General features: G+C 40.6%; 1 protein-coding gene and 1 pseudogene across 6 annotated transcripts in view; both read left to right on the top strand.

Annotated features, from left to right (window-relative positions):
* AIG1 (androgen induced 1) overlaps positions 1 to 10,554 on the top strand; it is a 293,027-nt gene extending 282,473 nt beyond the window's left edge. For 4 of the 5 annotated variants that reach the window (XM_033235223.1, XM_033235221.1, XM_033235224.1 and 1 more), the window contains 2 exons: positions 3,552 to 3,715; positions 9,882 to 10,554. In XM_033235223.1, the coding sequence (XP_033091114.1) occupies positions 3,552 to 3,715; positions 9,882 to 9,919 (202 nt within the window). In that variant the 3' untranslated portion in view covers positions 9,920 to 10,554. Of the gene's footprint in view, positions 1 to 3,551; positions 3,716 to 5,318; positions 5,385 to 9,881 lie in introns of those variants that run through there. The other variant, XM_033235222.1, reaches the window with a different exon arrangement.
* Positions 10,555 to 12,541: 1,987 nt separating this feature from the next.
* Positions 12,542 to 13,957, top strand: LOC117097355 (annotated as a pseudogene). The gene has a single exon (XR_004442930.1). The product of XR_004442930.1 is annotated as a presenilins-associated rhomboid-like protein, mitochondrial (transcript).
* Positions 13,958 to 16,017: the final 2,060 nt, after the last annotated feature.

Raw genomic sequence — 16,017 nt, 5'->3', positions numbered from 1 at the left:
TCAGCAGATGACAGCCCATGTGCCAAATCCAGCCCACCACCTGGATTTTTGTTTGTTTGTTTTATGACTCAAAAGCTAAGAATTGTTTTTACATTTTTAAATAGTTGAAAAAATCAAAAGATGAATATTTCATGATGTGAAAATACATCAAATTCAAATTTCAGTGTCTATAAATAAAGTTTTATTGAAACACATCCACACTCACTTGTTTACATATTGTCTATGGCTGCTTTTGCACTACAATGGCAGAGTTGAGTAGTTGTGATTGAGACCATATGGTAATATTTACTATCTGATTCCTTACAGGAAAGGTTTCCCTACTCCTGACTTAAATTAAATATAGTGACAAAAAACATAAAGATTTTAGGGATTTTTTTGAGATTAAAAAAATTTGTAAGTTATTGGCGAAGTGTCTGCACTATAGTAATGGCTCAATAAACGGATGTTGCTGTTTATATTCCTTCATTAGGTTATTAATTCAACAAATAGTTATTGAGTGCATACTCTGCCAGATACTGCTCCAAGAACCACAGAATACAGCAATGAACATAATTGGACAAAATTCCTTTGCTCATTGAACAGATAATAAACAGATAAATAAAAATAAGTAGAGTATATTATATGGCTGGGAGAAAAAATAAAGGGAGAGAGAACAGACATTTTGAGGGTAGAAGTTGCAATTTTTAGATGCAGTGGCCAGGGGAGACATCACTGGAAAGGAGACATTTGAATGAAAACCTGAAGGACACAAGGGAGTCCAGGGGGGTGCTGTGGGGGTGGTGAGGAGTATTGTTCCAGGCAGGGGAAAAATACAAAAGCTCGGAGACAGAGAGAGCTTAGAGTGTTCGAGGAACACCAAGGAGTCGATGGGCTGGAGTGGCAGGGAACAATGGGGAGAATAGCAGGAGATTAAATCAGAAGAGTACTGGGTAGGGCTTTGAAGAACCATCTAGGGACTCTGGCTTTTATTCTGAGTAGGAGAGGAAGCAAGTTTTGAGCGGAACAGTGGCATGGCCTGACTCACATTTAATCCAGATCCATCCGGCTGCTCCAGCGCAAACACCCTGTAGCACAGACTGATTAAAATTTTGTAAGTTGATTTGCAACATCAATTACAGCTAAATGGTATTAAATTGGGGGAATATTGCATATTCTCTCCGTGGAAATTAATAAACCACTTGATGGGTACACAGCACCTTCCTTACATTATTTAAGACAATATCAGAATGATGAAACTGCTTCTAATTTATGGACAAACAATATGACATCTGAGAATCCCACAGGTATCAAGATAGTTCTAACCATTTAATTTCTGCTGATTCTCACAACTGCTTCAGCTTTTCTAACAAGATCTTTGGACTAATACGGCCTCTTTCTTTGATGCAAATATTTTCATTTGGACAGCGATTCAGGCTGACCTGGACAGACCCAGAGAATGCCTCTTTGCTGTAAGATTGCTCCTCAATCTTTCTTTCATTACTGCTTCCATCTACCAAGGAACCTTTGTAGACATATTTTTTTTCCTAATTTCCACCACAGGAATGTTTTTTATTGTGCTAAAATATACATAACATAATATTTATCATTTTAGCTATTTGCAAGTATACTATTTAATGTCCTTAAATGTATTTACAACATTGTGTAACCATCACCAGTATCTATACCCAAAATTTTCTCATCATCCCCCACATAAACTCTGTTCCCATTAAAAAATAGCTCCCTATTCCCCCCTCCCCGGAGCCCCTGGTAACTGATAGATACTATGCTTTCTGTCTCCATGAAATTGCCTATTCTAGGTACCTCATATAAGTGGAATCACATACAATATGTGACCTGTGTCTGGCTTATTTTGCTTAGCATAATGTTTTCAAGGTCCATCCATGTTGTAGCATGTATCAACATTTTACTCCTCTTTATGGCTGAGTAATATTCCATTGCATGGATATGCCACATTTGATTATTTGTTCACCTATTGATGTGTTTCTCTATGCATGTATGTACATCTGTGTGTGTATATGTATGTGTCTGTGTGTGTATCTGTGCTTTCTACATAAATAGTGTAAAATTGTTTTACCACCAACCCCAGAATGAATTTTCACTTGCAAGAGAAGGTGGGGTTATCACCCTCATTGATAGTGCAGGTTCTCAGGTATAGATACCCAGGTTTCCTGCCAAAAATGAGGTACATGTATAGGTAATGTTTATTATTATTATTATTTTTGAGACCAAGTCTCACTTTGTCACCTAGGCTGGAGTGCAGTGGCGTGATCTCAGCTCACTGCAACCTCTGCCTCCCAGGGTCAAGTGATGCTTGTGCCTCAGCCTCCCGAGTAGCTGGGATTACAGGCACATACCACCATGCCCAGCTAATTTTTGTATTTTTAGTAGAGACAGGATTTCGCCACATTGGCCAGGCTGGTCTTGAACTCCTGACCTCAGGTGATCCACGCTCCTCAGCCTCCTAAAGTGCTGAGATTACAGGCATGAGCCACTGCGCACTGCCAGTAATATTTATGTGTAGATCAGCTACTTAGAGTGAGGCCATGGATAAGGAAAATGACCTCACAACATATGAGTATGAAAAGTCATCTTTATTCCCAATGCAATCGAGTTATCTGTATTTTATTTAGTCTTCACAATTGCCAACAGTTTATAAAGGAATGAACTCAAGAATGTTTGGAAAACAGCTGTAAGCAGTCATGTCAGGATCCAAGCCAATGGAGCCGATATTCTAACTAAACTTTTGAAAGCGGTGGCAATTCATGATGTTACTATTCCCACTGAGTCAAAAATATTTCTGGAACACAAAGAGAATGATTAAGTAAGTAAAATAGGAAAAAAATGAAATCAGTGTAACATCTGAAGATCAGAGGAGTGGGAAGCTGGTACCTGCTAGGGTATGCATGGTGTGCCACCATATGGCATGAGTGTTGGTGTCTAGTTGGAAGGCCATATGGCAAGGTATCTGGCACATACTCACCTAGGTCTTATTCTCTTGTGGTTGCCCAATGCCATATTGTCTCATTCTGTAAAGAAGAGATTTAAAAGATTGTTGAACAGTGTTAACAAAGTCAACAATTTCAAATGCCCTTCAAATGTCATCAAAGACAAGGAGAGACTGAGGAACTGCCGGAGTATGAGACTGAGATGTGAAGACTGAAGACCACATGGGGTCCTGGATTGGATCCTGGAACAGAGAAAGGACATTCACAGGAACACTGGGAAATTCTGAATAAAGCCTATAATTTAGTACTGTCATATCAATGTTAATTTTTTAATTTTGGTTAATTGTCCCAAGATTATACAAGATGTTAACATGAGGGGAAGGTGAGTGTTTTGTGCTCTTCTGTGAGTCTACAATTACTTAAGAATAAAAAGTAAAATAAAACAACAACCAAATTTCTGGTAGCTGCTGAGTATCGGAAGCAAACTTGAGACTGGCAAATGCTGAAGCATGATGAGAGTGAGGGAGTATATATTTGCATCATAGCAGCTTTGATGCCTGCCATAAGAGTGACTCCTGTCCTTGTCTCTTTCCGATTCCTTTGCAGGGTGTGCTGGGTGCATCATGTAACTGGCATGTGGGTGTACCCTTTCCTGGAACACATTGGCCCAGGAGCCAGAATCATCTTCTTTGGGTCTACAACCATCTTAATGAACTTCCTGTACCTGCTGGGAGAAGTTCTGAACAACTATATCTGGGATACACAGAGAAGTAAGTATTGTCTGAGGGAACATAAAGCAAGAGAATTACTGCCGACAAGAGTCTATGCAAGACTGAGGGAAAATTCCACTGTAGCCTCTTCTTTTAGCCTTCACACAGGATCTCCTGTAAAGAGCTCCATTTTTATAACTACAATATGAATTTAAGAGCTTCTGACAGTTACCCAAAAGGTTTACTAGTCACTTGGTCTTATTAGCTAGTAAAACATCCAAAGCAAAGAGGAAAGAGGCATGTCTATAAAATTTTATAGGGAAAAATGTAGTGTTAACAAAAAACACATATTAGGGAAATTTGTCCTCATTAACAACACAATACTGCCTTAGTTAGCTGAAGGGACCCCAAATTAAATAGATACATTATTAAATGTAACCAGTCTCCTTTAAAGTCACCCAGATCTCCACTTTCTATGTGGGTGCAGTCACCTGGGAAAGGTCTCACTGCCATTCTGCTAGAGCTCTATCTAAGCAGTGTGCGATGCTCCAGCCACCTTGACTCACCAGTGGCAGTCATATGGAAGGTCTGAAAATGGCAAAGAGCTACAAGCAGTAAGAAATAATATTTCGTGGCTGCAAAAATCTCTTTTAATCTGTGATTTGATTTCTCATTTGTTTCCATTTATGGCAGAGCCTCCATCTTGGCAAGGCACATAATCTTATCCAAGCTGTGCAAAACCTGTCCAAAGTGTATGTAAAATAACATAAAAATTGAAAGGTGGAAAAAGCGCCAGCACAGACATGTAGTGATTGAGTCCTGCATGAAAATACATCCAAAGGCAAGATGGTTTGGAGATTTTAGGAAGCCCTGGCTCTTTCCTCTGACACAATCACAGCATTCTAGACATCCCCAGTAAATGGACTGTGTGACACAGACATTGAGAACCCTGCTTTGTGCCAGACACCCTGCCAGGAGCTCAATCGAATCAGACAAATAAAGCACAGTGAGTGCATGGTTACTGTGCGTGGTTACTGAATCGGACTTTTGTGTGTGTGGATCCTCTAAGATTGTACATGTCAGGGTATTAGCCAATGTTAAATGGTTCAGGGGAATTTGAGGGTTTCTTTTCTCAGCAGCTTTTGATTTTAATCAATGTTCTATTAGAAAAAGTATCAACATTTTTAATTCTGTTCAGGCCACAGCTTGGGAACCAGTAACTAATCTTTTAATAATGTTCCACCTGTTCAATGGAAATAGCTATCTTTCTCCATTAATATACAGAAGTATTTAGTTACTTGACAAAAATATTTTGAGAACAAAGTATAAACCTTTCTCAGCTTCTTGGGAGAAAGGCTGTATTTAAACTTAAATGAATGTGTCCAATATATGTTATTCAGGAAGTATTTAAGTACCTGTTTACACTTGAATTGATTGATTTGACAGTCATTTGGCCACAGTTCTGCTACTTCTATGAGAGGATGACCTGAAAACCAGTAGAGAGAAATATCCACTCTACATTAATAGAATACTGCTTTTTAGCAGTTTTGAATGAAGAGTTAAAAATGAATAATGAAATTAAAGTTTTTTTAATGATTTGTTTGATTTATGCCATTCTCTTAAGTAAGATAAGATTGACTAACTTTTTAAAAATTCATTTTAGATATGAAAATTAACTTTATGTACCTAGGACCATCTAGTTAGTTCCACAGAGACAGATGTTTTGTGCCAAGTAAGTATCATCCTCATTTACAAGAGGGGTCACAAACTGATGGCCTTCCCCAACTTCTACCTAACAACTTCTGTTAGTCGTACATCGTGGAATTTTTTTTTTTGAATCAGTATTTTAAAATTGGGTGATTTCGGCTGGGCACTGTGGCTCACGCCTGTAATCCCGGCACTTTGGGAGACCGTGGCAGAGGATCATGAGGTCAAGAGATCAAGACCATCCTGGCCAACATGGTGAAATCCCATCTCTACTAAAAATACAAAAATTAGCCGGGCATGGTGGCGTGTGCCTGTAGTCCCAGCTACTCGGTAAGGCAGGAGAATTGCTTGAACCCAGGTGGCAGAGGTTGCAGTGAGCTGAGATCGCACCACTGCACCCCAGCCTGGCAACAGAGCAAGACTCCGTCTCAAAAAAAAAAAAAAAAAAATTGGGAGATTTGACATAAAGGCCAGATTTCCACCTTCTTAGGAAATATTTTAAGATCTGGAAACACAGAGACCACTGTTCTCTTCTGGTGACAATGGTTTAGAAGAGAGTATCAGTTATCCCTTGGCTGGGCACGGTGACTCACACCTGTAATCCCAGAACTTTGGGAGGCTAAGGTGGGCGGATCACTTAAGGCCAGAAGTTCAAGACCAGTCTGGCCAACCTTGCGAAACTCCATCTCTACTAAAACTATAAAAATGAGCCGGCATTCACGCCTGTAATCTCAGCTACTTGGGAGGCTAAGGCACAAGAACCGCTTCAACCTGGAGGCAGAGGTTGCAGTGTGCCGAGATCATGCCACCACACTCCATCCTCCCGAGCCACAGAGTGAAACTATGTCTCAAAAACAAAAGAAAAGAAAAAAGAATTGAGTATCAGTTATCTGCTTTAGATGAGTAACTTTCCCTCGTTCTCACCTGGCCACTTTACTCAGTCACATTAGCTGCTGGTTCTGTTAGCTGTTCAGTCGAAAACTACTCACCAAAAGAAGTGTGTTAGGATGAATTGAGGACATGGGAGTACAGTACTACAATCCTGATTATTTCACATCAGTTACCATACAATCCCCCAGGAAGAAGAAAGATTGCATTGGAGCCACCCTCCTTTTTCCATAATGGTTTTTAATAGCTCAACTCCGTCTACTTGGGTAACTTATGTTAGCGACAACTTCAAGATAAAATTCACATTATTGCAGAATCTTACAGCTGAGAGATTGGAAATCATTGAAACCGACCTTTTCCTTTCACCAAAGGTAACTGAGGCCCCAAAATCTTAAGTGACCCTCCAGAATAGGTGATGGCAGAGCCAGTGCCTTCTAACTGATGTTCAGTCCAGTCTCCAAGTTTCCCCTTTGTATAAGGATATCAGTTGTATTTGATTAGGGCCCACCCTGATGACCTCATTTGTAAATACCCTATCTCCAAGTAAAGTCATATTCTGAGATCCTGGGGGTTAGGATTTCAACGTATGAATTTGGGAGCGGGGGACACAGTTCAGTTCATAATACTTCACTCCCCCCCACCAGAATACATGTCCTTCACCCCATGAAAATATTCCATCCCAACAACCCCAAACGTCTTTCAAACATCAACTCTCAAGTCCAAAATCTCATCTTAAATATCATAAAATTGGGTATGCATGAGACTCAGGGTATGAGTCACCCTGAAGCAAAATTGTTCTCTAGCTGTGTGTGAACCTGGGAAACCAGACAAAAAGTTATCTGCTTCCAAAACAGAATGGTGGGACAGGCATAGAATATACATTCCCATTCTGTAAGGGAGAAGTTGCAGGGGAAAAAGAAAGAATCATGGTTCCCAAGCAAGTCTGAAGCTAGCGGGGGAAATTCCATTCCATTTTAAGGCTTTAAAATAATCCTCTTTGGCTAGATGCTCTGTCCTCAGGGCTCACAGGGGAGGGGATACATAGCCCTGCCTTCCAGGCGCAGGGTCACAGGAGCCCCACCCTCACAGCCCTGGGCAATAGTTCCACCCTCTACAACCAAGGAGGAACCAGTCGCTGAACTATCTTTGAAGCCATTGGTTGTTCATTTCATCCTGTCTCTGTCCCTTTCAGTCCACGCTGTCAATGTTTCTGCTGGTATAAAATTCTCAAAAACCGTATTGGCCTCCCATGCAAGTCATGGGGGTCCAAGCAGTCAGTCAAGAGGGCACTCCGCGAATCTTTTTCACAAAACCACCTCTCTATTTCTGGCATCTGCTGTGGAGGTTGATTGGATCTATGGGTCACGTACCTAATTTCATTAGCACATGGCTCTCCAGCCACACCCTTGGCATTTTCTCCCAATCTGAGGTTCTGAGGGTTAAGTACTTCATTGTAGCAGTTTGGGGAGGGGGGGTGCCGACACAATTCACAGCTGAAATATTTCTGTACTTAAGCTAAGATTTTATTCCAATTTTGGTATATCTGACCAGTCTTATTAAAGCTACATTTTGTAAGACCAGAAATGAGTCTTTTCAAAACCAAAAGTTTGGTGTGAGAACAGAGAAAGTAGGCTAGCGGGGAGACAGGAGAGGTCTATGTGTGCAGAAACCTGCACCTCTTCGCCTCCTGCTTCCCGTGCAGGTCATTTCCGCCCAGGCCCACCCAGGCCTAGCAATGTCCCAGCACTGCCCCCTGGTGGAGCCCTCCCCATGGGCTGCAGGAAGGGCATGTGACTTGACTCCCTCGGCGCCCTGCAGTCTTGTCTCCTCTGGTCCCAAAAGTGTATCCTGCCTCTGCTTTGTGATAGGTTTCTTCCTGCCCTTTGCGTGGAAATTTTATCTCTGGTTCTTGCAGACATTTTTTACAGCTGTCTAATTTTTTCTCTCTACCTCACAGCTGCCAAACTAAAGTAGGTGGGAAGCCATTTTCCCTCTCTAGGTCAGTGAATAACCCCTGCTCTCCACCCGCGCTTTTGAAGATTCTAGCACTGCTGCCAAGTCAACCCATCTGCAGCAGAACGCTTTGGAAAAAACAGACTTTAAAAAGAGACGCAAACTACTCTTAGCCCCTGATAGCCTCTCCACAGGAGAGGGAATATGGACAGAGCTGAGGTTCAAGACACATGTGCTGTTTGAGCTGAATCTGTGCTATTTTCTTTTTTCCGTGGTTACCCAACAACGAAGGCGTGTTGTACCTTCTTGCCTTCAACCCTGTTCCTCCTCCCGTCAGATGTCCTTACTCCTCAACTTTAAGTTTTCCTTCATAGGATTTCTGAGAAGGACTTTGGAAAAAGTTCTCCAGATCTCTGCCAGTTCCTTAGCCATGAAAATCAAACATAACAGACCATCTGAGGACATTCGTTCAGAGCACGTTACCCACATTCCACCACCGCTACTCTGGCAGCACAAAACATATACCAGGAGCTGGGGGTTATGTGGTGGGGAAGTCCTTCCTATTGTAAGCCCTAACATTATGACCCTCTGGGGTTAAATTTCATAATTTTCATATTGTGGAGTCCCATATTTTGTTCTACTGCTTTCCACTAGTCTGGGCTTCTGAAGTCTTCTCTGTGTTCACTGCTTATTAATTTTATTCAACAAAGATTAATTGAGCTCCTGCAATGAGACACACACCCGATGTTAGGTGCTAGGGACATAATCAGGAACAAAACAGGGAAGGGCCTACCCTCTGAAAGCTTGCAGTTTATGAAAGAATACTATCAAAACCTGCAAAGTGGTATTTTAAGTTATTTTGTTTCATTTTTGCTATTGAAACAAAGAAACTGAGAATTTGGTAAGATTCAAAAAATGTTTAGGTTCAAGAAAAAGAAAAAAGCAAGAAGCACTTGCCAGATTTAACTAATTCCTAAAAATGATGAACATTTTCATCTTCAGGAACATGAAATATCATTGAGTATTCTTTACAGACGATAGGCAAAGGGTCTTACTGGTCCAGTACGTACAAGTCCTTCAGGAAGAAAAACATGATTCTACCAGGTTGAATAGAGAGAGAACTGCAGTTTAAGATTCATGAGTGTGGAAATAAACAGTTCTTCTGTCTAATAAACTCTCTAGGACCTTTAAAAAAATAAGAAGAAGAAGAAGAAAAAAACCATGGCTTTTTAAAATCCAAAGTCCTTGCCTTGGGAAGGGACAGGACTAAAGTAAAAATAAACGACGTCTGTTTGAAACTCATGAGTTGCACACCTCTTGTTGCCAGTAGCTAGTTTAAAAAGCAGTCTAGCTGGGGTTTCCATGCAAACTCAGCAAGTCATGAATCAACTTGCAGGCTTGTCTCCCAGCGGCCATAGGAACTGGGTGTGTCCCAGAGATGCTGTGTCCTGATTCTGTGGAAAGGGTGGGGAAGAGAGGTCACAGAGGATGTTTCTGGAGAAAGTTGTTCATGGCTTTCCTTCTTAGCTAGGAGGGAAAGGGGGGGTGTGTCAGGAGAGTGAATGGGAGAAGTGAGGGCAGATGAGTGGATGTGTGAGTAGTGTTAGCAAACCAGATTAAACAAACTGCTCGTAGTTTAATCTGATGCTCAAATAAAACACTTTGCCTGTATTTCTAGGTATGGAAGAAGAGAAAGAAAAGCCTAAATTGGAATGAGATCCAAGCCTAAACGCAAGAGCTAGATTGAGCCGCCATTGAAGACTCATTCCCCTCCGGCATTGGCAGTGGGGGAGAAAAGGCTTCAAAGGAACTGGTGGCATCAGCACCCCCCCGCCCCCAATGAGGACACCTTTAAATATAAATATGTATAAACATAGAATACAGTTGTTTCCAAAAGAACTCACCCTCACTGTCTTTTAAAGAATTCTTCCCAAAGTCATTATTGATAATAACATTTTTTCCTTTTCTAGTTTTAAAACCAAAATTGGACCTTGGTTTTTTATTTTGGCAATTGTAACTCCATCTAATCAAGAAATAATAAAAGTTTATTGCACTTCTTTTTGAGAACTATGTTAAAGTCAAAGGGGCAGATGTAGAGTAAGGCTTTTGTGTTTTTAGTCCTAAAGGTGGCTGTAATCATGAACCTGAGCCACCATGGGGACCTGAGAGGAAAGGGGACAGATGTTTCTCATTGCAATAATGTCACAGTTGCCTCAAATGAGCACTATTTGTAATAATGATGTCAATTTCATGAAAAGCCTGAGTGTATTGCAGCTCTTGATTTAATCATGTGAAACTTTTCTTAGATGCAAATTCTGACTTTAATAAAGACGAAGCCACTCTAAACCTGATGTCTGCGTGGTGCATCTCAAAATCCTAACAGCATTGGTGTCTCCTTTTTGTTTTTATTACCTGTTGAAAATGGGTTTACTGAACCTGGTTCTTTCCTATAATTTTCGGATTTTAAAAAATGTGAATCTTTTTGATAACTCCAAAACAATTTTTTTCTTTTTTTTTTTCAGACGGAGTCTCGCTCTGTTGCCCAGGCTGGAGTGCAGTGGCGCAATCTCGGTGCACTGCAAGCTCCGCTTCCCGAGTTCACGTCATTCTTCTGCCTCAGCTTCCTGAGTAGCTGGGACTACAGGCACTCCCCACCACGCCTGGCTAATTTTTTGTATTTTTAGTAGAGATGGGGTTTCACCGTGTTAGCCAGGATGGTCTCAATCTCCTGACCTCGTGACCCACCCGCCTCAGCCTCCCAAAATGCTGGGATTACAGGCGTGAGCCACCATGCCCGGCCACAACATTGTTTTAAAAAAACTATTTTACAAAGTCTTTGACCATAATTATTTTTAAGATGAAAAATATAATGTTATATAAATTATAAATGTTACTTAACACAAATATAAGTATTGATTGCCCAATGTTGAGAGAGATCAACAAATGATATAATAAAACCATTCACTCCAAAATTAGAATTAAATTTTAAAATTAAAAAATGAGAAACATTAAACTTTAATTTGAAAAAAATTTAAACTCAAAAAATTTAATTAAAAATTACAGTTACATTTAAATGTAATTAAATGCTAAAAATCTCTCTTCCTTCCTTCTGTCTGTCTCCCTTTCTCCCACACACATTCACTCTATATGCCCCATTTCTAAAAGCATAATTGATAGAAATATAGAATGCATCTAGCAGCATTACCATATTAGTTTCCTAACTCATGGAGTTGGAACTATTAAGTAGGAAAAGTCAAGCAGAAATCCACCAAAACAGAAAAGCACAGCAATACCACACCCTTGGAATGACTGCTGCAATTAGTGCAGGATCAAAGACTTGAAGGATCCAGAGTTGGTTTCCATCACAACTACACGTATCTTACCTGTCTGACCTCTATTATGGGTTACACTGTGGTATTGTGTCCCCTTAAAATTTATACATTGAGCCCCTAACCCCCTAGTGCCTTAGAATAGGACTGTTTTGGGAGACAGGGCCCTTAAAGAGGGGATTAAGTTAAAATGAGGCCATCAAAATGGGCCCTAATCCAATCTGAGTAGGGTCTTTGTAAAAAGGGGGAATTTGGACACACAAAGGGACACCAGGAATGTCCATACACAGAGGAAAGACCATGTGAGGGCATGGGAAGAAGGTGGCCAACTGCAAGCCAAGGAGAGAGGACTCAGAGGACCCAAACCTGCTGATGCCTTGATCTTGGACTTCCAGCCACCAGAACTTTGAGAAAATAAATTCATATGGTTTAAGCCACCAGTCAGTGGACTGACATTTTGCTATGTCAGTAACAGCAAATTAATATGATCTATGTACAGAAGATGGATGAATTTTGGAGAGTGATAAATTATTATAAGCTTACTTAGGCGGTGGCTCCACTGATATCAGTGTTTCCAGAAATCTTTTTGCCTTCTGGAAACAGAAGGCAATACAAAACAATATAAAAACAATACACACACACACAAAAATACAATCCCTGGGATATCAGATGAAGGCGCTAAAATTTTCTTTTTTTTTTTTTTTTTTTTTTTTTGTTCTTTGAAATGGAGTTTTGCTCTTGTTGCCCAGGCTAGAGTGCAGTGGCACCATCTCGGCTCACTGCAACCCCCGCCTCCCAGGTTCAAATGATTCTCCTGCCTCAACCTCCCGAGTAGCTGAGATTGCAGGCATGCACCACCATGCCCTGCTAATTTTGTATTTTTAGTAGATATGGGGTTTCTCCATGTTGGTCAGGCTGGTCTCAAACTCCCGACCTCAGGTATTCTACCCACCTTGGCCTCTCAAGGTGCTAGGATTACAAGCATGAACCACCATGCCCGGCCTAAAATTTTCTTTCAGCGGGAAAATGGAGTGGCGAGGCTGGGCGCAGAAAGGCTGGGGCTGTGGCCCAGCGTGGGCTCCACTGGTGGGCGGCAGCAGCAGCTGTGAGGAGCTCACTGAGGCCCTAGCCCAGCCGCAGCTGCTCAGACGCAGCTTTAACTAATTAATTCAGGAAAAATGTGGATTCAGAAAAGAACCCAGTAAGGTTGAACCTCAAAAATCAGACACGTGACAAGTGGTGAAGCATACAAAAGAAGTGCTTTGATTCCTCTGGTGGAAGAAACATGTCTTTTATCTTTCTCCCTGTCCTATAAGGACTCTCCTAAAACCTTTATTTTTTTACTGTTGGGTTCACAGGCTGTGCATTTGGATCAGCTGCTATTTGGCAATATGAATTACTGAAATTCAGGGTCCAGAGTTATTTTGATGGCATAAAAGCTGATTGGCTGAATAGCATAAGACCATAAAAAGGAGACTTCCGAAAAGAGATCAACAAGTGGTGGAATAACCTAAGTAATGGCCAGCGGACTCAGGTATCATAGCTTCAAATGTCCTTATTTTCTGTTTTTAGAGAGTACCTTCTCTGCAGTGGACAGTGATCAGATATTTCACATCTAATCCAGCCTCAAAGGTCCGTTGTTCTCCAATGTTGCTGTCAACATTCAATCATTTCTCCTTATTTCACATGACAGCAAATATGTATGTTTTGTGGAGCTTCTCCTCCAGTATAGTGAACATTCTGAGTCAAGAGCAGTTCATGGCAGTGTACCTATCTGCAGGTGTTATTTCCAATTTTGTCAATTACGTGTGTAAAGTTGGCCACACGAAGATATGGACCATGACATGATGCATCTCGCGCCACCATGATGATCCTCGCAGCCGTCCACACTAAGATCCCAGAAGGGAGGCTTGCCATTATTTTCTTCCAATGCTCACATTCACAGCAGGAAATGCCCTAAAAGCCATTAATGCCATGGATACGGCAGGAATGATCCTGGGATGGAAATTTTTTGATTATGCAGCACATCTTGGGGGAGCTGTCTTTGGAATATGGTATGTTACTTACAGTCCTGAACTGATTTGGAAGAACAGGGAGCCTCTACTGAAAATCGGGCATGAAATGAGGACTAATGCCCCCCCACCCCACAAAAAAGAGGTGGCTCTAAGTAAAACTGGGATTGCACAGTACTGATGCCTCTGGCTTGTGCTGCCGAAGAGCCCCAGCAGACATCGGCCCAAGAGTGACCATGGCTACGCTTCCACCTGGAAGACGTCAGCATCTGGCCTCCCAGTGTTTGCAGCTGTGTCCCCCGGTCCATGTCTTTTCAGAAAGTGAATATGACACCGTTGTGAAATAAAGGTTTACATCTAGTTAGTAAAAAATAAAAAAGTAAAAATAAAAATAAATTTATTTTACCTTGCAAGGATAGCAAAACGCCCTCACTATATTTTCTCAAGGCTATTTCTCTCTCTCTCTCTGTGTGTGTGTGTGTGTGTGTGTGTGTGTGTATCTGTGTGTGTGCAAGTGTTATAAATATTTTTATTATTTTAACTTTTATTTTAAGTTCAGAAGTACATGTACAGGTTTGTTATATAGGTAAACTTGTATCATGGGGGCTTGTTCTATGGATTATTTTGTCACCCAGGTATTAAGACCAGTACTCATCAGTTGTTTTAATAAATAAATAATAAATAAACAACAAATATAAAATGATCCTCTCCCTCCTCCCACTCTCCACCCTCTGAATGGTCCCAGTGTATGTTGTTCCGCTCTATGTGTCCATGTGTTCTCATCATTTAGCTCCCATTTATAAGTGAGAACATGCAGTATTTGATTTTTCTGTTCCTTCACTAGTTTGCTAAGGATAATGGCCTCCAGCTTCATCCCTGTTCCTGCAAAAGACATGATCTCATTCTTTTTTTATGGCCACATAGTATTTCATGGTGTATATGTACCACATTTTCTTATCTAGTCTACTATTAATGGGCATTTAGGTTGAGTCCATGTCTTTGCTATTGTGAATATTGTCAATAGGGCTGCAGTGAATATATGCATGCATCTGTCTTTATAATCGAATTATTTCTATTCCTTTGGTGATACGCCCAGTAATGGAATTGCTGGGTCGAATGGTATTTCTGTTTTTAGGCCGTTGAGGAAACACTGCACTGTCTTCCGAAATACTTGACTAATTTACGTTCCCACCAACAGTGTAGAAGCGTTCCTGTTTCTCCACAACCTCATCAGCACCTGTTATTTTTTGACTTTTTAATAATACCCATTCTGACTGGTATGAAATTGCATCTATCTCACTGTGGCTTTGATTTGCATTTATCTAATATCTGTGATATTGAGCTTTTTTTATATGATTGTTGACCAAATGTATGTCTTCTTTTGAAAAGAGTCTGTTCATGTCCTTTGGCCGCTTTTTAATGGGGTTGTTTGCTTCTTATAAATTTATCTAAGTTCCCTATAGGTGCTGGATATTAGACCTTTGTCAGATGCATAGTTTGCAAATGCTTCCTCCAATTCTCTAGGTTGTCTGCTCAGTCTGTTGACAGTTTCCTTTGCTGTGCAGAAGCTCTTTAGTTTAATTTGATCTTATTTGTCAGTTTTTACTTTTGTTGCAGTTGCTTTTGGTGTATTCCTCATGAAATCTTTGCCCAGTCCTATGCCCAGAATGGTATTGCATCACTTGTCTTCCAGGGTTTTTATAGTTTTGGGTTTTTCATTTAAGTCTTTAGTCCATCTTGAGTTAATTTTTGTATATAGTGTAAGGAAGAGGTCTGGTTTCAGTCTTCTGCATATGGCTTGCCAGTAATCCCAGCATCATTTATTGAATAGAAAATCCTTTCCCCATTGCTTGTTTTTTTTGTAAGGTTTGTCGAAGATCAGAGAGTTGCAGACATGTAGTCTTACTTCTGCATTCTGTATTCTGTTCCATTGGTCTATGTGTCTGTTTTTGTCAGTACCATGCTATTTTGGCTACTGCAGCCCTGTGGTATAGTTTGAAGTCAGGTAACATGATGCTTCTAGCTTTATTCTTTTTGTTTAGGATTGCCTTCTGAAGGTTATTTCAATCATGGCTTTATATCATGATTTAGTACACAGTGACCTTGTTTGTCTAACTGTCCCTTGGGAAATCAAGTTTTTATTACATTGATTATATCACACTGCTTGAAGAATTCAGCAAGTACCCTAGATAACTTGAGAAGACACAAGCATGCTAGAGGGCCCCCTTTAAAAAAAAACTGGGCCATCTACCTTTGTGAAGTTTCTAGGGCTCCAGTGATCTGAATGAGACACGTCAATATATGCCCTCTAAAGTAAAATCAAATTGTTTCATTTTGCATGCATTACTACTATGAAAGAGGCACATTGCTTGGTATGTCTTATTAGATTTTGAAGGAAGCATATGTCGCATTGAGTGTGCTATTCTTATCCCTAGATCACAACCAGAAAAAATTAGAGTTATAAAAATTATAA

The sequence above is a fragment of the Trachypithecus francoisi genome, unplaced genomic scaffold (genome assembly GCF_009764315.1).
Source record: "Trachypithecus francoisi isolate TF-2019V2 unplaced genomic scaffold, Tfra_2.0 Lachesis_group15, whole genome shotgun sequence".
Taxonomy (NCBI): domain Eukaryota; kingdom Metazoa; phylum Chordata; class Mammalia; order Primates; family Cercopithecidae; genus Trachypithecus; species Trachypithecus francoisi.
The sequence above is the reverse complement of the archived record's forward strand: the minus strand, read 5'-3'. Positions and strand labels throughout refer to the sequence as shown.